Source organism: Pan paniscus, chromosome 10, assembly GCF_029289425.2.
Source record: "Pan paniscus chromosome 10, NHGRI_mPanPan1-v2.0_pri, whole genome shotgun sequence".
Taxonomy (NCBI): Eukaryota; Metazoa; Chordata; class Mammalia; order Primates; family Hominidae; genus Pan; species Pan paniscus.
The window spans coordinates 5298748-5321172 of record NC_073259.2 but is presented as its reverse complement, the minus strand read 5'-3'; the positions used below and the strand labels follow the sequence as shown (position 1 = coordinate 5321172).

The following is a 22425-nucleotide window of genomic DNA, read 5'->3' as shown; positions in this document are numbered from 1 at the left end:
ATATATATAGAATCTACTTCACTGTGTTCCAAAAAAGTTGGCATGATAGATATATCTTCAAATCAAAATAGTTCAGGAAATTCCATGAAAAAGGGGTTTTTTAAATTATAGGACTTTAAAAACAATTTTAAATGCTAATATGAATTGTGTACCTTCACAGGGGACGTTGGTATAATAGTCAAATGAAAGAAATTTAAACCAAGGATCTTGTATGATGCATTAATTTTTACTGTGATATTGTCTCCAGATGTCTTTCATGTAAAAAAAAAATGTTGGGCCGGGTGCGGTGGCTCACGCCTGTAATCCCAGCATTTTGGGAGGCTGAGGCAGGTGGATCACGAGGTCAGGAGATCGAGACCATCCTTGTTAACACAGTGAAACCCCATCTCTACTAAAAATATAAAAAATTAGCCGGGCGTTGTGGTGGGCGCCTGTAGTCCCAGCTACTCGGGAAGCTGAGGCAGGAGAATGGCGTGAAACCGGGAGGTGGAGCTTGCAGTGAGCCAAGATTGCACCACTGCACTCCAGCCTGGGCCTCAGAGCGAGACTCTGCCTTAAAAAAAAAAAAAAAAAAAAAAGACAAAAGATAACACCAGCTCAGTTCCGAATATCTAATTTACCTGCAATTCCAAAATGGCTAGGTATTTTTTTTTTTGAGAAAGTGTTAGGATAGAATAATAAAAAGCATACTGAGATGCTGACCTCAAGTTATTTGTGTGTCCAGAATTAATTTAAACTTTCCCCCTTCCCAGTGGAATTTTTTCATTTAAACTACCATCTCAGCAGGTTTATACTGGGCAAGCAAATTAGTTACTCCCTGAAAAGCTTTGGAGTTCCACCTTACATCATTAAATAAAATGGAGATGGCCAACCAGAATGAAATGTACCAGACTTACAGATGGAAGCATGTGGAAGGGTCATGCCTCACACAGCACCTGAGATATTGTGTGTGACTAGATAAAGGAAAGCTATTCCGATCATTAGAGAATATTCACTACCAAGCAGAATAATTTTGCAGGCCTCCTAAGATGATTAGCTAGCGTAGAGCAGTGTTTGCCTGCATGCTCTTCATTTCTCCTCACCTGTTTTCTCTTCTACGTGTAACAGCAAAGCATCTCGCCTGTGACTTTGAGTCGGGTTTCTGCGGTTGGGAGCCATTTCTCACAGAAGATTCACACTGGAAGCTGATGAAAGGATTGAATAATGGAGAGCACCACTTTCCTGCAGCTGATCACACAGCAAACATAAATCATGGTAGGACATTTTCCTCTTTAAAAAAAATAGTTTTCTTTCTTGCATGTTGTGGAATGATGATACTGTGTATTTTCATTTCTATTCTGTAGACTGTATACATGGAACTCTGGTTTGTCTTGCTTTAAAACCTCCTGACCAAGTTAATAATTGGCGGGTAATTGAGTTCCCTGAAAGGAGCATTGTTTTAATCACCAACATGTTTGTTGTTGCAATTTTTATAAGTTGGGTTAAAGGCATAAAGAGGTGGAAAAGTTTTCTGATCATTTTCTCAAGTTGCCCAGAATCAAGTACAGTAGGCTTGCCTTCTTTTTAGAGCAATCCAATTTTTTCAAAACAGGAAGAAAAATAGTCTAATCTTGTTTCTGGGAACTGAGAACAGACATTTAGCACTATCTGTGAAATAAATTTACAAATACTTGAATGCAATTTAATCAGTCTTCGGGCTTCTTTATAATAAACAGTCTTATTCTTCCACATATATATTTTTAACCATCATTCTAGTGTTTACATATCATCTTAAAATAGAGGAACCATAACTACCTGTGGTATTCCAATAAGTGTCTGTGAAACTCCAATAAAACAGAAAGGGTTTGTTCTCTTTTCTCTTTTGTTTTGTTCACATTTATCATCGGATGTCATTCCCGATATACGTTAGCATCGTGTTAACTTTACTTTTTAAATGTATATGTTTTAAGTAAAGAGTGTCTCGCCATGTTGCCCAGGTTGATCTCAAACTCCTGGCCTCAAGCAATCCTCTCACCTCAGCCTCCCAAAAGTGCTGGGATTACAAGAGGGAGCCACCACACCTGGCAAACCTTACAATAGCACAACTGTACTTGTACTATAGATCATCTTTCAACCTCATTGAACATTATCCTATTTGTTTCTTCTTTCAGACTTCCAAAGAATTATACCAAAAATAAGTATTGATCATATTTTTAATTACAGCCATTGGAAATTGGGGTTGGTGGTAGTGGGTGAGGGTGCTAGGGGATGGGTTGGGAAAATTCAACCATCCATCTGTTGGCTACAGCCATAAACCTAGTTAATTGTTTAACAGTGTGGTAAGTTCTTAATTTTGCTTTTGTGCCATGACTCATTTCTTTAACATTTTGTAGCAGACAAAGTTAAGTTTAAAGTTTAAAATAGAAAGGGGACTATAAATCATTGGAACTATGTATTAACAACACATTTTCTCTAAACTCATATAATATTTTACTTCTTTTTCTCTGTTCAAGCCAATTATTAAATACATAGCATAGACGATACCTGGATGCACAAAGATGGATGCCACGATCCCTGCCTTTGAGGTGGTCTCAGTCTGGTAGCTTAAGTAGATAAGCAAGGAATTGCAATCGGTTATGAAGGATGCTTTAAGAGGGATGGAAGGTGATTCAGATGGATTCGAGATGCCTTGTTGAAGGAGATGACTCCTGAACTGAGCACTGAAGGGAAATGAAAAGTAGTCAGGAAGCCAGAAGTAAGGAATTACTGAGAGAAGACAGAACCAAAGAGAGGTGGGAGGGATCATGTCCTAATTGGAGGGAAGAATCCCCAAAGAAGGCAGAAAGATGGGAGTAGTTAGGGATGAAAGACGTGTGTGATTGGACAGGGAGAAGAGAACTGATGAAACAGGAGAGGAAGGAAGGGGACTCTAGAGAGTGCTGAGGAATTGGAAATGTGTCTGCAGGATGATGGTGACCCAGGTAGTCATGTTAAAGCATGTGACCAATCAAATTTGCTCTAAAGGGCTGTTCTGTCTGAGATGAGGAGAATGGAGAGGGTGAAAGGCTGGAGTCAAAAAAACATGGATGTGCTGAAGAAATATCAGTGAGAGATGATGAAGGCCTAAGCCAAGGCAGTGATTCTCAAAGGGAAGCTGTGCGGGCAGTGTGTCATGGTGGTCTGATGTGAGCATACCCTAACCAGTTAGGGAAGAGCACGGGCTGCCCAGGGTTCCGACACGATGTTGACACTGCACCCATGTCTAAATATTAGGGTGCTTCAGTTTTATTAGATAGAAAATAGAGAAAAGAAAAGTAGCTTCCCTGTGGAGTTGTCATGAGGATTAAATGAAATAACACCTGTGAAGGTTTTTCCATGTAGTAAGAGCTCCATAAACATTAATAGATATTTGTTGTCCATTCTAATAAGAAGACTAGGAAAAACACCAGATAAGACAATTAGAAAATATGTTTGTAATTCACCTTTAGTCTTTTGCCATCTTATAATTACTACATAACTATGATTTGCATTAAAAAGATTCTAATAGAGCCCCTGTGTTAGATGTTGAAAGACTCATTCTTTTCCAGTGAGTTGAAGAATAGTGAAAGATAACAATGTGACTGATAAAACTAGGGGCAGCTGGTCTCACCCAGAGTGTGAGGGACAAAAACGCAGTCTTTCTCATTTTAGAAAGGGCCAATTAAAAAAAAAATATATATATCTGGATCACGGAGTCAACATCTCTTTACCCATGATTGCCATGATCAAACCTTAAAGAGAATCAGTAGTGGTTTTAAATTGCAAGTGAGGAGGAGAATTAAAAAAAAATGAAAAAGGACCAGGAAGGGAAAGGAAAGTGAAATGGAAATTTCTGGTAGAGTCAGAGGCAGCCTAATAGTTCCGATATCTAAGAAAGTGGAGTTCTAGTTCATTTTGTTCTTACAGCCTTAAACATATAGATTGCAGTTTTTAAATCTGTCTATCTGTCTGTCTGTCTATCTATCTATCTATCTATCTATCTATCTATCTATCTATCTATCTATCTAACTAGCTGAGACAGAGTCTCACTTAGTTGCTCAGGCTGGAGTGCAGTGGTGTGATCCATGCTCACTGCAAACTCCACCTCCCAGGTTCAAGCAATTCTCCTGCCTTTTCCTCCCAAGTAGCTGGGACTACAGGTGCACACCACCACGCCCAGCTGGTTTTTTGTTTTTGTATTTTTAGTAGAGCCAGAGGTTTCACCGTGTTGACCAGGCTGGATATGTTGATATTATGTAGTTTTTGTGTGTATGTGTGTAATTAAGCCTCGAATTTCCTTCCTGCCTTTTTTGCTTCGTTTCTACCTTCCTATTCCTACTCTGTTAAATTTCCATCGAAATAGGCAACTCATGTTAATTATGTTCCACTTTTATCTATGTTCATATAGTCACACACAGATATATATATAGTAGATACATACATATTCAAAATTATATGTGTTTCTGTGATTGTTTGTTTTTTAAGAAATATATTATCTTGTAACTATTGTCCCTATCTTCTTACTAAAGATAGCTTATGGCAGTTGCTCCAAGTCATCAAATACTATCTATTTTTTTTCATTTTTTATGATAAAGTATTGGTTAAATGTAAAATTCAACCATTTTAGTGTACAGTTCACTGAGTTCTGACATACATACACAATTGTGTAACCATCACAAAAATGAAGATATAAAATAATTCTATTCCTGCCCAACACATTGTTCTGTGCCATTATGTACTCAATAATTCTCCCACCTCCCACCACTGACACCAATGATCTGATTTCTAGCCCTAGTGTATGCCTGTTCCAGAATGTCTTGAAAATGGAATCATATCATATGTAGCATTTTGATTCTGCCTTCTTTCAATTAGCATAAAGGACTCGAGACTCATCCATGTCGCTGGCTTCAGCCACAATTCCTTCCTTTTTCACTGCTGAATAGTTGGGTCCATTGTGTGGATGAGCCACACTTCATTTATCCACTAACCAGCTGAAGGACCCTTAGATTGTTTCCAAATATTGTCAAATATGAGTAAAAACACCATTAAATTTGCATACGTGTTTTTGTCTGGACATAAGTGTTTATTTGGTTTGAGTTCTCTATCCAATGCCTATGTCTGTTTTTGTTTTTGTTTTTGCTTTTTTTTGCACTCTGGTTGGTGAGAGAACTCTACCATTCCTGACTTTCTGTGACCTTCGGGAAATGTTCCAGCTATTCATTTCAGGTGTTTTCACCCCCAGACTCAGGTAGTTTTCTCCAATCCATGCACACGATTGGTCCTTACATGGCAATTTAGGGGGGACTGTCTGCAGATCTCGGGAGCTTGCTGTCTTTTCAAGGCTCCAGTACCTGAAAGGGGCAGCTGGCACTCTGTCTTATGAATTCTATCCATGTGGGTCTCCCCAAAGCACCGACTCTATCTGTTTCAACTTGAGGAGACTACCACACTCCTGTGTTTCCCCTCTGCACAGGCACCGGGAAACTCTGTCTAGGCAGTAAGCTGTGGGAATTACAGGACTTAACTCATTTGTTTCCCCTCTCTCAGAGATCACTATCCTGTGATCTATCACTATCTTACATTCCCATTGTCCTATATTTGACAGTCCATGCTAAATATGCTTTTTTTCTAATATTTTTCTTTTGCTCGTTTAAGACAGAAGATAAAATCCACTCTGTGATACTGGATTCATGTTTGTTTATTTAGCTAAATTTATTTGATTTGGATATACCATAATGTATCTAGCTATTCCCCTATCCAGTGACATCAATATCATGACGATGTTTCAAATTTATTCTTGTACACATTTCCTCCTGTAGGATACTTTCGATTTTATGCAATAGATAATAACTAGGAGTGAGACTTCTATATTTTTTAAGCAAGATATGTATTTATATTTTCAATAAACATTTATAGATTCATTTACCCTAAAACTTTAGTACTTCAATTTTTAGTGACAAAATGGGACTACTTTTTCCTATTTTCCTACCAGCAAGAGGCATTATAATTCTCTATAAAAATTTCCAATTAATGGGTGTACAATGATTTCTCATATGTAATATTTATTTGCATTTCACTGAAAAATATTTTTTTCAAATGTTTCCAATGTCTCAATTTATTTGGGTTCTTTAATTTTACTAAGAAATATTTTACAGCTTTCGGGGTAGAGATTTTGAAAATCTTTTGCTAGTATTTTCCTAGGTTTTTGTGTTACTTTTAAAGAAATTCTGATTTTGATTATTGCTGACATATAGAAATGCATTTTTATAGAAAATATTGACCTTGTATCCAGTGGCCTTGCTAATTTTATTTATCATAGCTAGGAACTTATACATATATATTTTATTTTCTAGGATCACAATTATTTTGTCTCCAAATAATGGCAATTTTATTTCCTTTTTTCTAAATATTAACAGTTCTATCTTCCTTTTGTTGTTTTATGTACTGGACAGAATTTCTAGAATGTGTTGAATAGAACTGGTGGTAGCTGCTAGACTTGTCTTATTTCTCTCTCAGAGGAAAAGCTGTCAATAGTTGAACCTTAAGTGCCATGCTTACTGAAAAATTGTATTCTTTATCAGATAAAAATGTTCCCTTCTATTCAAGAGTGTGCTTTTTAAAAAAATTAAGAAATTGAATGTATGTTAAAAGTTTTCAGTATTTTTCAGCATCTATTATGATATGATTGTCAGATTATCTTTTTTGTCTACAAGGTAAATTGATTTTTTAAATATTAAACCCCTCTTGCACTCCTGAACCAAACCTAATTGGAGTAATTTTATTTATTATTCATCTCTTTATTCTACATGGTAATGCTTGTTTATAACTTTTGCATTTGTGAAAGTTATAGAGACTGGCCCCTAACGTTCTTAAGACATGTAAGGTGTTACTTCTAGGCCAGTGCATTAACAAGGTACCTGTTTTGCAGAAGGTGAGGTCGAGCCAGATGTGAACACTTTAACCCAGGGAGACTCTTCTCTCTGTCCTTTAATTTTTATATTGTGCTGGTCACATAGCCACTCTGGAGTATGTGGGTGTGTAAGAGTTTTACAATAAACAATTCTGATTACCAGAAGTAAACTTGCCATGACCAGGAATAAAACTGGTAAATTCCACATTTCTGTAACTTGGCTCATTGTTTAGAGCAGGCTGATAGGAAGATAAATCAAGGGACATGTTCCTAGAAGTCCCTGGGCCTGTGGTCAGAGTTTAGACTCTCTATACCCCTTACCTGCACATATTAATTTTAACGCAATATTGTCAACTTTATAAATATTTGGTTAAAATTATCATAGGATAGCATTAAACTTCCAAATCAATGGTCAGTAACTTCATATTTTAATTCTATTATCTTTCCATCTAGAAACATGTTATCTCTTTTCATCTAACCAGAGAGTTTGTAGTCTTTCACAAAGTTTATAATGTTCTTCATATAAATCGTGTCCCTTTTCTGTTAAATTTATTCCTACATTAAAAAAATTAATTTTGCTATCAGGAGTTGGACATTTCTTGCTGTTTATGTATCTGGAAACTTACTGCTAAGATAAGATAAGTAATTGTGTAATATATCTGTTTCCATTTAGCTTACCAAATTTTCTAAATGATACTGTAATTATAAAAAATGGAATACTTTGGCTTTCTATTTTTACAATTATATTATTGGTAAAACATGGGAAATTTACTTCTCTTTTTCTATAATGTCTACTAGATATTTTATTTCCTTAACTTCTACACTCACCAGACCTTTAAGATAATATTAGTCTAAGATTATAAATATTGCCTAATATTATCTCTAATTGATAGTTGTGACAGAAATATGTCATTTCCCATTTTAATTAATATTGTTTTATCATTTGCCATTTAGAATGCTATTTATTTTGAGATTGTTCACTAGTCTTTATTTAATTATTTCCTTTTATTTTATTAAGATTTGTGACTTGAAATTGTTCACTGGTTTTTCATAGTCTTTTCAACATTTAGATAGGATTCTATGACTTGACACTTTCATTTGTTGTTGTAACTGAATATGGAGACCGAGCTCCTAAATTAAACCAAACCTACATTCTTGGAAGGCTCAGATTAATCAAGACACACTATTTTTGGATAACAATTTCAAATTTATTCGACATCATTTTAATTAGAATATTTGTTCCTATGCTCACAAGTGAGATTGCTCTCTAGAGTTTTAAATGTTGTCCTATTTTCATCCATTTTATTAAAAATTAAAGATATTCTGGCAACCTAATATGAATCAGGGAGCTCTCCATATTTTTCTAAGATCTGAGGTTTCTCGAATAATGTTGCAAATATTTGTTTTTTAAAAATTAAATAGGGAGCCAGATGCAGTGGCTCATGCCTGAAATCCCAGCACTTTGAAGGCCCAAGGCAGGAGGATTGCTTGAGGCCAGGAGTTTGAGACTCTGCCCCTACAAAAAAATTTAAAATATATGTGGTAGTGTGCTCCTGTACACCCAGTGGGAGGCTGAAGCTGGAGGATTGTTTGAACCCAGGAGTTCCAGGCAGCAGTGAGCCACAATCATGCTATTGCACTCTAACCTAGGTGACAGAGCCAGACACTGTCTCAGGAAAAAAAAAAAAAAAAAAGAAAAGAAAATTAAATTTAACTCAGATGTCGGACCATACATTTCTCTCTAGATTTTCTTTTCATTACTTTTTCAGTTACTTTTGTTGTTTAAACGATTTATTCAGGCCTTTTGCTTCATTTAGATTTTGGCGTCTTAATGTGTACATGTTCTCACCTTCATTAACCAGCTTGTTTGAAATTGTGTATATTCTTTTGAATGACTGGAGGAGTAAGGTCTTTGAATATCGGTTCATTTGTTTTTAGAATTTTGATCATCTTTTTAAAAATATTCATTTGAATTTTACCTAAACCTGAGCATTTTTAGGTGGAAGAATTTTTCAAAATCAACTTTTCCCATTCTTTTCCTTTTTAGGTGAAGCATAGAGAATTTAATGAACTTGCTCGCATGCACTGTTTCCATTACCTGTAATTTGGAATTTGGGGACAGTAAACTTTATCTTTCCAAGTAGGTTTTGAGATTTAAAAACAATATAAACTGGGTTCTATTTTTCCCACTCAAAGATGACACTGCTGACTCACATCCTTGGTTGTTTGGTTAAACATGTGATGGAGTCTATAAAATAATACATTCTAATTCTAAATCCTTTCCTTTGTGTGCAGTCGGCATTGACTTGTATCTAGGAAAATCACTCTCTGAATACGGTATTTTCCAATGAAAATAGTTGGTTTTCCAAATTGCCTATCACTGTGATTATCAAAGGGCAGTATCAGACCTTGACATTGTTGGGTATAGCCTTCCTTGTAAGTCTTCAAAATTCAATGAAACTACCCCAGACAGCAGCTCTGAACCTGTGATCTTTTAAGCTGCTGAGAGATGTTATCCCCTGCACATTTGCCATGAGCACATCCGTCGTAGTTAAAATCTAAAAGTGGTGATTTTGTTAATGTTCAGATTAGATCTTTAATTAAGCTTTGATCCCCTCTAGCACAGACAACAATGTCAAACACGTAAGACCCGGGAGAAACTAAAATTCATTCCATAAGCTCATATCCTTCGGTACTTTGTGAAGAAACTAAAAAATAAAGCTCTTGTGGGTATTTCATAAGGGCGTGTTGAATATCTAATTGTCAGCTTAGAAGCTTCATTTAATTTGATGTCAAACTCTATGACATAAATGAAGCCAACAGAAATGTTTGTTTAGGTGATTTGGATCAAGAGCTTGTTTTAATTGATTAAATGTTATTTTAGGTATTTAATGTTATACCGGTATAAATGCTATTTGTTATCTACAAACCATAATAGTAAATATGTAAAAAATGTACTTTTCTTTATCTAATTGATAGTTTAGCATGTGCAAGGATAAGATTGTGGAGCAAGGAACAGCTAAGTGTGTAAGAGAACTTGCATCCGTATGACTTTCCCTTTGTTTTTGCAGGATCGTTTATTTATTTGGAGGCACAGCGCTCCCCCGGGGTGGCCAAGCTTGGAAGTCCTGTTCTTACAAAATTGCTCACTGCCTCTACCCCATGTCAGGTAATCAACTGTTCTGAATTTCCACTGGCCATTCTGTGGTTGTAAATCGCTGAGCTTGGGTTACTCTGCTAGTAAATGCCCGCCATGTTTTACTAGCACTTTAATAATGAATTAAGAGATTTACACGCGCTATTTCAACACAAAATGCTATGTCCTTCTAGAAGACCATTTGTAACACATAACTGGCACCATTCTTTTGAGGGCTATTAAAGCTTTCTGTTATTTTATATTCTTTTCACACAGTCATTTCAATAATCTAAAGCTGTGGATACGCGTTGCCAAAATTTTTGGCCAACAATGTACATTGAGAAAAATAAAGTCAGTTAAATAAGTGTTTGTTGAAAGAAAAACAAATGGAAATGATTATATTTACTGAAATTTGAGTTTTTTAAATGAGTCCTCTGGTGCCAGGCAAACACAAACTAAGGAGTGAAATACCCATTTTATTTCAGCAGCATATTAGAGAGGATGGACTAGTTAGACTTGGTTCAAGTCTCTTTTGCCACTTTCTAACTGTGGCTCAGACAAATTGTATATTCCTTTTGAGACTCAGTGTCTACACCAGAAACATACATGATTGTATGGATTAAATGTCAGCGTTTACATTGGAAGCATACACGATTATATGGAATAATGTCAAGGATTAAAATGTGATTAAATAAAGCACCTGGCAAAATATTTGGTACATAGTAGGTAAACAATGTTTGTACCAAACATTGGTATATATGTACCAAATATAATGTTAATTCAGTAAACATAATTCCTTTGCTTTCCATAAAAGTAACACCTAAATCAGAGGTCTGTATTCAGCTTGTCTTATTTTCAGTCCTTTTGAGAGCTCCAACATGCCTCTCGGCCCTTGGGATTTCAGCTAATTTTTTCGTCTTTACTTATCAGAAAATAATGAAGAGATCAATAGTGCCACACAGTAAATTCATTGCCTGTAAGTGTAGTGTTAGAGCAGTTTACTTGGGCATTCCTGGTGATAAATGACATATTATTCCGAGGTATAAACCTAATTATACTTTCAGTTTGGTATAAGTCTAAGTGGGAGAGCCCTGAGTTCTTAATAGTGGTGTCCATAGATACTTTCTTTTAAAGTCCTAAAGATACTTTCTTTTCCATTCTTTTGTTTTTTTTTTCTTCCCATTTCTTTGTGAGAATAAGAATTAAAGCAAATGCCTGGTCTCCATTTCCATTTTATCCAAATGCCTTTTACCCATTCCCACCTCTTTATTTTAATTAAATCCTATAAGATAGACAGAAAAAGAGAAAGATAGATATAGAGTGTTTTTTTTTTTTTTGAGGGGAAACTCCAGAAGCACTTCTTCTTTGAAAGTACAAGCTAACTTAGATTTAATTCAAGGTCATACATTAAAGTGATGAGATCACAAATGTTAGATATATAGAAAAAATTGAATGTAAAGGAATATGATGTGTTAATTCTGCCTGCTTTACAGAAATGTGAAGATATTAAGAGTGTATTAGAAATTCCTATGACTCACCTAGAGTCACTGAGAAATCATATGCATGTATATGATTTTAAAATGTAATCTACCTTTCCCATCATTGTATGCTTCCCGATAGCCATTGGTTTGTGGTCACTGGGATTGAGTTTCAGTTTATCATTGTTTCCACTTGAGGACACTTAATTTTTGCTTAAATTGGTAACTTAGTTGGGGTTGGGGTGTTATTTAGGTGGGGTCTCAGTGAAAATGCTGTCATGGACATTTTGGGTGCTTGGTAGTTTATCTCAAAACCAAGGCTTCGATCTCTAAAGGCTATGGATACTGACTTAATGGTTTGCCTTGGTTTTTGAAAAACTGAGACTGTTTCAAGGCGCCACTGCAGACTGCCAGAATAGATATTTGTTTTTCACGCTTTTCTCTATGTGCTTGAATTTTAGGAGTCTTTGAGTTAGCAGGAAGGATATTCGAGTTACTTGGTAATGCTTTCCAGTTTAGGAAGTAGGAGTAGACTGTAGGAGAATGTTATTGATAGTCTGAGATACACATAGCTAAGGTTCTCAGGATTTTTCTAAGACTATAATATGAATTTTTTAAATAAGTTTGTGGCAATATGTGATATTTTCTTTTTCTATCTTTCTTCTTCTTTTTTTTTTTCCTGAGACAGAGTCTCACTCTGTCGCCCAGGCTGGAGTGCAGTGGCGCAATCTGGGCTCACTGCAATCTCCTGCCTCAGCCTCCTGAGTAGCTGGGACTACAGGTGCCCACCACCACTCCTGGCTAATTTTTTGTATTTTTAGTAGAGTCGGGGTTTCACCATGTTAGCCAGGATGGTCTCGATCTCCTGACCTCGTGATTCACCCGCCTTGGCCTCCCAAAGTGCTGGGATTACAGGCGTGAGCCACCGCACCCGGTCGATATTTTCTTACATAAAAGTTACAGAATAAGCAAACAAAACAAATTCTTACCTTCTTGGGTAACTGGAAAATCTAGCCAATCCTCTGAATTGGAACGTATTAATAATAGTGCTTTCATGGAACCAATGTTCTTCATTATAAGGTAGTAGAGTCAAGCAGTGAGATAACCAGTGTGGGGTACTTTGATATGATTAAAGCCTTCATTTTCTGAAATTATATCGTTTTTTTTTTCCTACATAATCCTAGCAGACTAATACAGTTAAGAATTTTTTCTTTTTTTGAAAGGAATTTAAAGCAACTTGAGCTTTCTCGTGAGTTGCCATTTCTAACAGCACGATTTTAGGGCCATTTTGCATGGATTACCTTGTACTTTATATGTGGCCAGCACATGCCATCAGCATGGACAATTGTTCTTGCAGCTAATCATTGTTCAAGATGCGGACTTTAATTTATGCTTCAAAAGTCCTTTCAGCCACTAGTGGAAAATTGGCATTTTTCTTTGAAATACAAGATAGGACAAACAGAACACGAGGGAGCCCAAAGCTATTCTATCTTACTGCTGTTGAAATACTGTTACTGTTTACAATTAACTAGGAAATGTAAAGTATGAAGGGGATTAATGTGGGTACTAATATTTTCTGAGTTTTCATATTTGAGTTACTGTGTAAGTAACATAATCTCTTACTTTTAGGACTTCACAATTAAATACAGGAAGATGGATAATATGAAGCTTTTGCTTTCAAAGTTAGTTTGTATGTTCATCTATTGATCTTTCTTTTGTTTTTAATTCTCCAACTTGTTTTGCAAGTACATTAATATTCCTTCAGTAAAAGATAATTCATAGATTGTTTTACAAATATGAATGAGAAAGTCAGGACAAAGGTAGTTGAAACCAGAGATAGGTTGGATCCCAAAGTAAAGTTTATGAGGGCCAGCCTACACATTTGAGTCTGCCAATGCAGAGAGGGCCACATGTGGTTCAGATTCAAGGAAGTAAAGAGAAATAAACAAAACTGAAAATAGTTATTCTGAGACTTCTCCCGAGTGCTTGCTATATTACCAAAGTAAACATTATACCTACGATTCAACACATATATATTGCTTATCTACTGTGGGTTGATCACAGTCCTCGATGCAGGGAATATAATGACAACAACCTAAACACATGCTTGCTCTAACAAAGTGTTGTTTAGTGGGGGATACTGACAGCAATTCAGTGTAAAATGCTGCAAACTACAAGAGGGTGAGTCCAGTATAATAATAACACTCTACAAATCTCTCTCAAAGAGTTTTAAAAGGCCATGTCTTACAATGTCCCCAAAGTAGGACAATGAACTGGAGTCAAAGAACAATTTAGAAAAAAAGTAATTTTGGATCATGTCCTGCAATGGTGCAGTTGTGCTCTATTCCCTGGTCATTGTGTTTAATCCAAAGATCAATGTTGGAATAGCTGATGGATTCTAGAGGAAGCAATAGTCTACAGAGGAAAGGGCGAGCAGGTGCTCTCTCCAATCTGTATATCAAAGCACATAAAGATTAATCATTTAAACGGGAAAAACAGATTCTGTTTTATTGAAGATTCTAAACCTCAACATAAGCTTGTTCAGGAAAAGAATGCCCAGGAAAAAGCATAACTGACTAGGAGCCATAAAAATCACTATGGTAATGGTGAGGGATGTGTGTGTGTGTCTGTGTGTTTATGTATGTGATGAATGATCCCCTCTTTCAATATATACTTATTCCCAGCTGAATTTTGAGGAGCTATAGATATCTTAGCTTGTTTTTTTTTCTTTTCTCCCATTTATTTATTTTGCTTTTTTGGCTATTCTTGTCCTTCTGTATCTTCGTATTCTAGATCTTATAAAGGTGCAGCAAGTGTGGCAATAAGCAGACTGAGGAAGGCATAAAGGGTCTGATGTGAAGCAGAGAAGGCAGAGGTGGCTGAGGGTTTGGAGTAAAATCGGGAATGGCCATGAAGATCTGACCAAGGAGCTCTGAGATTGAGAAGGAATTAGAACAAAGTCCATAGGGAAGTTGAGAAAATTGGCAGAAAATTTGAAGAGGAGGGTTTCAACAGGAGATGATCAAAATTAAAAAAAAAGAAAGAAAGAAAACAGAAAAATAAGGAAGAATTCATTTTGAACCTCTGAATCATGATCTTGGGTGTCCCAGACTGAAGTATCAGAGAGCCCAAGGTCCCAGAGGCACTGTACAGACACGAGAGCCAATGGAACTAAGACTATCACCCCCTCTCCAGCTTAGGTACTCATCCATATGCAGTAACTGGTGTAAATCACCAGATGTTCTTTCCTTTGGTAGTAAAATATATGATTTAATGTATACATATATATTTTTTAAAAATAGAAATAATTTAAAATCATAAGGATACAATTAAAAATGAAATAATTGGAGCTTCCATTTTTATCTTCAATATTCAGAAAGAACTGTTTGTTGGAAACTTTTTTAACCACATGAAATTCTCTTGAATGCAGTGATTCAAAGTCTTGAATAGTCATACTATATATAAAATCTGCCTTAGTGGAGACCCAATAAAAATAAAAGCAAGCCCTTTTTATTAACATTTTACTTAACTTGTTTTGAATGAAGCAGGCATGCATCAAGAAAATTTCCTTTAAAAATGATCAAGTAGTAAATAAAATTTGAGTGTTTGGTGTAATTTTCACTTACATGCTTTGCAGACCTGTTTCATGCAACATTCTGGGATGATGGACAATGTTCCCTATGTTAAGTATAGTAGCTACTAGCTACATAGAGCTATTGAGCATTTAAAACAACTGAGAGGCCGGGCGCAGTGGCTCTGGCCTGTAATCCCAGCACTTTGGGAGGCTGAGGCAGGCAGATCACAAGGTCAGGAGATCGAGATCATCCTGGCCAACATGGTAAAACCCCATCGCTACTAAAAATACAAAAATTAGCTGGGTGTGGTGGCACGTGCCTGTAGTCCCAGCTACTCTGGAGGCTGAGGCAGGAGAATCACTTGAACCCAGGAAGTGGAGGCTGCAGTGAGCCGTGATCATGCCACTGCACTCCAGCCTGGGCAACAGAGTGAAACTCTGTCTCAAGAACAACAACAACAACAACAAAAACAAAACCATAACTGAGAAAATGAATTTTTCACTTTAATTTTAATTAATTTAAATTTAACAGCCACACTATTTTCACAATTTTGTAGTTATGCTCATTATAATTAAATGTTCATTTTCTTTTGCCACTCTTCCTCCAAAAGACTCAAAGGTCCCTAAGGACCTGTAATGCCTTATACATTTTTTTGACATATAGTAGATTATCTTTCTTCCTCTCTTTCCTCTCTCTCTCTGTTACTTTCTCTACATATATTTCTGAATGTTTATAAGCATTTACTGACAGTCTTCTCATTTCTTTCTTCTTTTTTTAATGCAATTAACTGAATACTTAGAAAATACAAATTACTATAATAAGTTCTGTGAGGAATTTATGACACGTTTCATGATTTGGAGTTTAAGGTTTAGTGTTCTGCTACTGGCATGTACCAGGTTGAGAGGCACAGAGTTTCCATACTTGAGTACTACTTATGTGAAGTCATAGCTTGTATCAATAACTTAAAATTGATCATTAGAGAAATTCAAATCAAAACCACAATGAGATATCATCTCACACCAGTCAGAATGGCCATTATTAAAATGTCAAAAAATAACATGCCGGCAAGGTTGTGGAGAAAAAAGTATGCTTATACACTGTTGATAGGAGTGTAGATTAGTTCAACCATTGCAGAAAGCAGTATGGCAACTCCGCAAAGAGCTAAAAGCAGAGCTACTATTCCACCCAGCAATCCCATTACTGGGTACATATACCTACAGTACCAGAAATTTTTCTACTGTAGGTCAGGTGCAGTGGCTCACGTCTGTAATCCCAGTACTTTGGGCAGCTGAGGTGGGTGGAGTGCTTGAGTCCAGGAGTTTAAGACCAGTCTGGGTAACACGGTGAAACCCTCATCTCTACTAAAAATTAAAAAAAAAATTAGCTGGGTGTGGTGGTGCAAGCCTGTAGTCCCAATTACTGAGAAGGCTGAGGTGGGAGAATTACCTGAGCTCAGGAGTTTGAGGCTGCAGTGAGCCGTGATCATGCCACTGCACTCCAGCCTGAACAACTGGAGTGAAACCCTGTCTAAAAAAAAAAAAAAAAAAAAAAGACATCATTCTATCATAAAGATACATTCACATGTATGTGAATGGTCATTGCAGCGCTATTTACAATAGCAAGGATATGGAATCAACCTAGATGCCCATCAATGACAGATTGGATAAAGAAAGAGTGGTACATATGTACTGCGGAATATGCAGCCATAAAAAAAGAACAAGATCATGTCTTTTGTGGGAACATGGATGGAGCTGGAGGCCATTATCCTTAGCAAACTAACACAGGAAAAGGAAACCAAATACCGCATGTTCTCACTTACAAGTTGGGAGCTAAATAATAAAAACAATGAACACAAAGAAGGAAACAACAGACACGGGGGTCTACTTTAGGGGGGAGGGTGGAGGAGGAAGAGGAGCAGAAAAGATAACTATTGGGTACAATGCTTAGTACCTGGGTGACGAAATAATCTGTACAAGTCCCCGTGACACGTGTTTGCCTATGTAACAAATCTTCACATGTACCCCGAAACTAAAATAAAAGTAAAAAGAAAAAACAATGAATTAAAAAAATTTGTGGGCTGTATCAATAACTTTTGTTCAGTGATTTCACCCTCAAAAATTCAAAAGATAATGGAACATTCCTTGGTATTTAATAACTTAAGAATTTAAGTCTGCATAATGCAAATTCTATAAAAAAAGTAAATTAAATATAAGTTCTGAGCTCTTATCCCATTGACTATGGATCCCGTTGGCATTTATACTTAATACACTATTAAAATAACTTCACACTGGTGATGTACTGAGTGACAGTTTGACAGCTCAATATTCTGATGGGACATGCACATCTCTTGTACAACTAGGTTTAAAGCTCTGTTTTGCATATTTACAAGCTTGGGACATAGTGAAAGTTACAGCAGGGATCTAAAATGTAATCGCAGTTGAGAAACATGAATCCTCTCTTTCCATGGAATTTAATTAAACATTTCCATTATTTTTGTTTCTAACTTACCTGTCAAGGTGTGAATTAAGGTAAGCACAGTAATAAAATCTGAAATGAAATAAACAATCAGAATTTTTAAATCAGGTGGTCACAATTAAGTAGACATTGATAAAAATGTGTACCAAATAGATGCTTGGTGTTTTAAAATGAACAATTTTTTAAAAAAAGCATTTAAAACATTTTTTTTGGTCAACATTCATCACTGGAATTGGGTCCCAACAGTGAAATACATGGCTTGCCTATATATACACTAGTATCTGTCCATGTATCAGTATAAAAGCACAATGATGAATGGGAAAACATTTTTAAAAAAGAATTTAAAATATAATGAACCTGAAAAAATGTCACTGAATCTAAAGAGAAGTATTCCACTTTTGTGGGACCTCATCTTTAAATGTTGGGTTTTTCTTTAAAACATACAGCCTTAGGACCTGTTATATGAAAATGAGAAGAAGCAAAAAAATTTGACTGCAGCGTACCTGAACTTGTTTTAATGGAGGTTTTGTGGGCATATTTTACAGAATGAATCATCCAGACAACATTGAGGGAATTAATTTTTGCCTCACACAGCTCCAGGTACTTAGAAAGTGGTCAGTAAATATTGGTTGAATCAATAACAGTACGCAATTTCATGTCAGGGCTACTGCTATCAGCACCTGGCATAATCCTCTCTATTCTCTTCACTATGTAGTTAAGCCATCAAACCTTTAGATTGTGTCATTATTGATGGTGAATAGGAAGTGAAATGATTAAGCCTCCCTACCCTCAAAGAATGTTGTCTTACTTGGCTCAATTATTGATGAACAGTATCCTGTGAGCTTCCCCGTTATTTGTTAATGCTACCACAGAGACTAAATTGATATAAAGTATTAATTACAGTTTTTAAAATTAACCTAAGAAAATAATTTTTAAGGAAAGTTTTTCTTGTTTGAAACATCAAGTTTGTATAGTAATACTTGATTTTGTAACGTTGAGTCTCAACGTGTACCTCTCATATTTGTAAGAAGCCAGAGAGAAGGATTCTGGAAACTTCCATGGAAACAGTGGTACTGCCCATGACTGGGTTACACATCTGGGGGAAAGGAGAATTGAGAAGATTATATTTAACACAGAAGTTGTTTGGAATATATATATATATATATATATATATATATATATATATATATATATATATATTTGTTGTTGTTGTTGTTTGTTGTTGTTGTTTTGTTTTGTTTTGTTTTTTGAGATGGAGTCTCGCTCTTGTTGCCCAGGCTGGAGTGCAATGGCGTGATCTCAGCTCACTGCAACCTCCCCGCCTTCTGGGTTCAAGCGATTCTTCTACCTCAGCCTTCCGAATAGCTGGGATTACACGCATGCACTACCACACCCGGCTAATTTTTTTGTATTATTAGTAGAGATGGTGTTTCATGCCTGTAATCCCAGCATTTTGGGAGGCCGAGGCAGGCAGATCACCTGAGGTCAGGAATATTTCAAATTATAGGAAAAACTACCAGAGACAGGTCAATGGAATATTTATATCATTGAAAACATGTTTTCAACAGGTGCAGTTTTGGTATCATTTGTCTCAACATTCAAATCTCTCAGTTTTTACAAGAACGTCTCTAGATGGAAACTTGCAAAAGCATGAGTTTTGAAATGTGAATAGCTCAGAGCTGAGAATGGTAACACAACACCGAGAGTGTTTATTACATGACACCCTCTGGGAGATTGGGGGCAGCACTGTGTAATCAAACCTATCATGAAATCAGCTGCCTAAAGGCCTCACAGTGGTTCAGGGCAGCTTGGGTTTTGCCTCTAAACTCATTTTTAAAAAGCTTATTTCTTTCCAAACTTAATTTTCTAAATTGCTGATTGGATATTATAGGGCTGTCATGGGCTTCTTGAGAGTGAAATGTGAGGGGATGTTTTTTTCTTATTTTTCTTTTACTCATCTGTAGTTTCCAAAATAAATGTGTGCTGTAGCCAACTCATAGGCAGATTAAGTGGGGAGGCAAAGAGGAAAAGTCTTAGCTTCTCTGGGGTGAATTCAATGTGACCGAGGCCTCGAAAGAACTCAGCATTGAGGCTGATTGGAGTGAAAAAGCAACACAAGGTGCTGAGCCACCAGCAGGGGGATGAAGGGAGAGGGAGGAGCAGCGCTGGGTTAGAAACCCTCACACATCCATTGCAGCCAAATCACAGAATCTAACCAAACCACTGCCCATCTACAAACTAGTTAATATGCCCCCAGATAATAAGGGATAGTCTCCATTTGCACTGCAAAGCAAAACCATTACTATATCCAAAAAGGAGAACATTAAAGAGAAAACAAAAATTGCATTCACTGAAACTCTTCAGTAATGCTGATGGGTCCATGAGAGCTTCCAGCTGAAGACAGAAATGGCATGTGTTTCAACTCATATTTCTAAATTACTTACTGCTAGAAAGGACATTCTACTTTCTTCTCAATATGTCAATTAATGACAAACTCTGAACGATCTTCTTGGTGAGTTTCATTCTCACTCAAAGCAAACCGAATGAAAACAATTTTCTATAGAATATAAATGCAGGAGGCAAAAGATCAAATTGTTCTGATTTCATTGCCCTGCTCCTTGCAATGGAGATTGACACCAAAATGATTCCATGACCAGCCTTTGTGTCAAATGCTTCCCAATTAAGAGCTGCTAGTATTCATGATGTCTTTGTCCATTAAATATGAAAATAGAATAAATTGATCTTTGAGAAGGGACGTTGGGGACCTTCACTGAGTAAATAAGCCTTTAATGATCAAGCCTAGAGTTCTGATCAAGCGGGAATTCCCTTTATAAAACAGAGAACACTAAGAATTATTGAGTGTCTACTATTTCCAGACAATATCCAAGGAATAACTACAGCAATAAAAACAGCTGAATTCTGTGTTTGTGCCAGATTTGCTTCCATGTGCTTTACAAGTATACACCATATAATCCTCACAATAACTGTATAAAGTAGAGAACAGTAATTGATTACAGTTGATGCTTATGCCCTAGTCTTCCTGCTTTCATGGGGAGGTGGTTCACTGTAGTAACATTGCTGTTACTTACCCCTCACTCCGTGGGAGGAGGAAGATTTACCTGACTGTGAAGTTAGAAGAGTAACCTGGGGGAGCTCGATTCATCCTCTTCTCCCATTCAACACCCACTATTGGGAGCCAGCCTGTCCTCAGGAGGCATGCACACTGATATTATCTCTGGCTAAAGGTAAGAGACTTCACCTAGAGTATGAGCTCTATATTTCTCCAGCACAGTCAATTGTCCTCTGGGTAATTCTATTTATTCTAAGATCAAGCATTATTTTAAATAAGTGACTATACATTCTAAAGCCATCTGCTCCAAAATATGTATTCTCTACCTGTTTAACCTCTATATTTATCTCAATTTGTTCAGAAATGAGGGTGAGATGACCTTAAATCCCCAACTATTATCCTCACACCCCACTAATGAAAGAGGCATAGAGGGCTTCGGTAACTTCCCTATAATCATACACTTTTTTGTTTTTGTTTTTTTAAGATGGAGTCTCACTCTGTTGCCCAGGCTGCAGTGCAGTGGCGCCATGTCGGCTCACTGCAACTTCCACCTCCCAGGTTCAAGTGCTTCTCCTGCCTCAGCCTCCAGAGTAGCTGGGACTACAAGCACGTGCCACCATGCCCGGCTAATTTTTTGTATTTTTTGTAGAGGTGGGGTTTCACCGTGTTACTCAGGATGGTCTCGATCTCCTGATCTCGTGATCCACCCGCCTCAGCCTCCCAAAGCGCTGGGATTACAGGCATGAGCCACCACCCCCAACCCTTTAACTTGAACCCAAGTTTCCAGAGCCCATGTTCATGGCTGCCATTTTAGCTATATTATCTTTAATATTCAGACTCCCCTGGAGTATTGCTTTTATCATCACTGGTTTTCACACATTAGGAAATTTGATGCACAAAGACAATATTTACACAGTCACTTAGCAACCAATGAGCAGAGCAGAGACTAAAACTCAGACCACTGACTCCAAAACAGTGTGCTTTCCACCATATTCCACTCCATCCAATCTAGTTTCCAAAATAGCTCTTTTCAAATGTCATCCAGAAGACTTATATACAGGAAGGTAGAAATTAGAACACCCATTTGACAAGATACAATTGCCTTCTTTTATTATTATATTTTATTAATACATAGTAGTTGTACATATTTATGGGGTAAATGTGATATTTTGATACATGCATATAATGTGTCACTATCAAATAAAGGTAATTGGGATACCATCTCCTCACACACTTCTCATTTCTTTGTGTTGGGAACGCTCCAAATCTTATCCCCTAAATATTTTGAAATACACAATAACTTGTTATAATTGCCCTACTCTGCTATCAAACACTACAGCTTATTTCTTCTATCTAACTAACTACATTTTTTAACCATTAACAAACCTCCCTTCCTAACCTCCTCCTCCCCACCTTTCTCAGCCTCTAGTAACCACCATTCTCCTCTCTACCTCCATGAGATCAACTTTTTAGTTCCCACACATGAGTGAGAACCTGCCATATTTGTCCTTCTGTGCCTGGCTTATTTCACTTTGTATAATGTCCTCCAGTTCCCAAAGGTGGATAACATTCTCAATGTTACCAGGCAGCAGAAAGTGAGGCAATAGGATTAAAATATTACAGCCCACGTCAGACTTTTTTTCACTACATCATATAATCCAATGTCTTCACTTAGAAATGATTTTAAGTTACTCTTCTCTCTGCCATCTTATTCATTTCTTATCTCCATTTTTGCTACTATTCTACACATGTCTTAAGTGCATAGTCAAAACAACCTCTCTACT

The 22425-nt window shown here is 36.7% G+C and overlaps 1 protein-coding gene across 1 annotated transcript; it reads left to right on the top strand.

Moving 5' to 3' along the window:
• The first annotated feature begins 18 nt into the window (after positions 1 to 18).
• On the top strand, positions 19 to 19232 carry LOC129393462 (MAM and LDL-receptor class A domain-containing protein 1-like). Its single transcript, XM_055095203.1, has 3 exons — positions 19 to 1254; positions 9979 to 10076; positions 19140 to 19232. The coding sequence occupies exons 1-3, from the start codon at positions 1062 to 1064 to the stop codon at positions 19230 to 19232; spliced, it is 384 nt and encodes a 127-aa protein (XP_054951178.1). The 5' UTR covers positions 19 to 1061.
• The last annotated feature ends 3193 nt before the right edge of the window (positions 19233 to 22425 follow it).

Coding starts and splice junctions, on each gene's coding strand:
- LOC129393462 (XM_055095203.1), top strand. CDS start 1,062: ATGCTCTTCATTTCTCCTCACCTGTTTTCTCTTCTACGTGTAACAGCA. Junction 1,255..9,978: donor CACAGCAAACATAAATCATG/GTAGGACATTTT, acceptor TTGTTTTTGCAG/GATCGTTTATTTATTTGGAG. Junction 10,077..19,139: donor CTGCCTCTACCCCATGTCAG/GTAATCAACTGT, acceptor TGTTTTCAACAG/GTGCAGTTTTGGTATCATTT.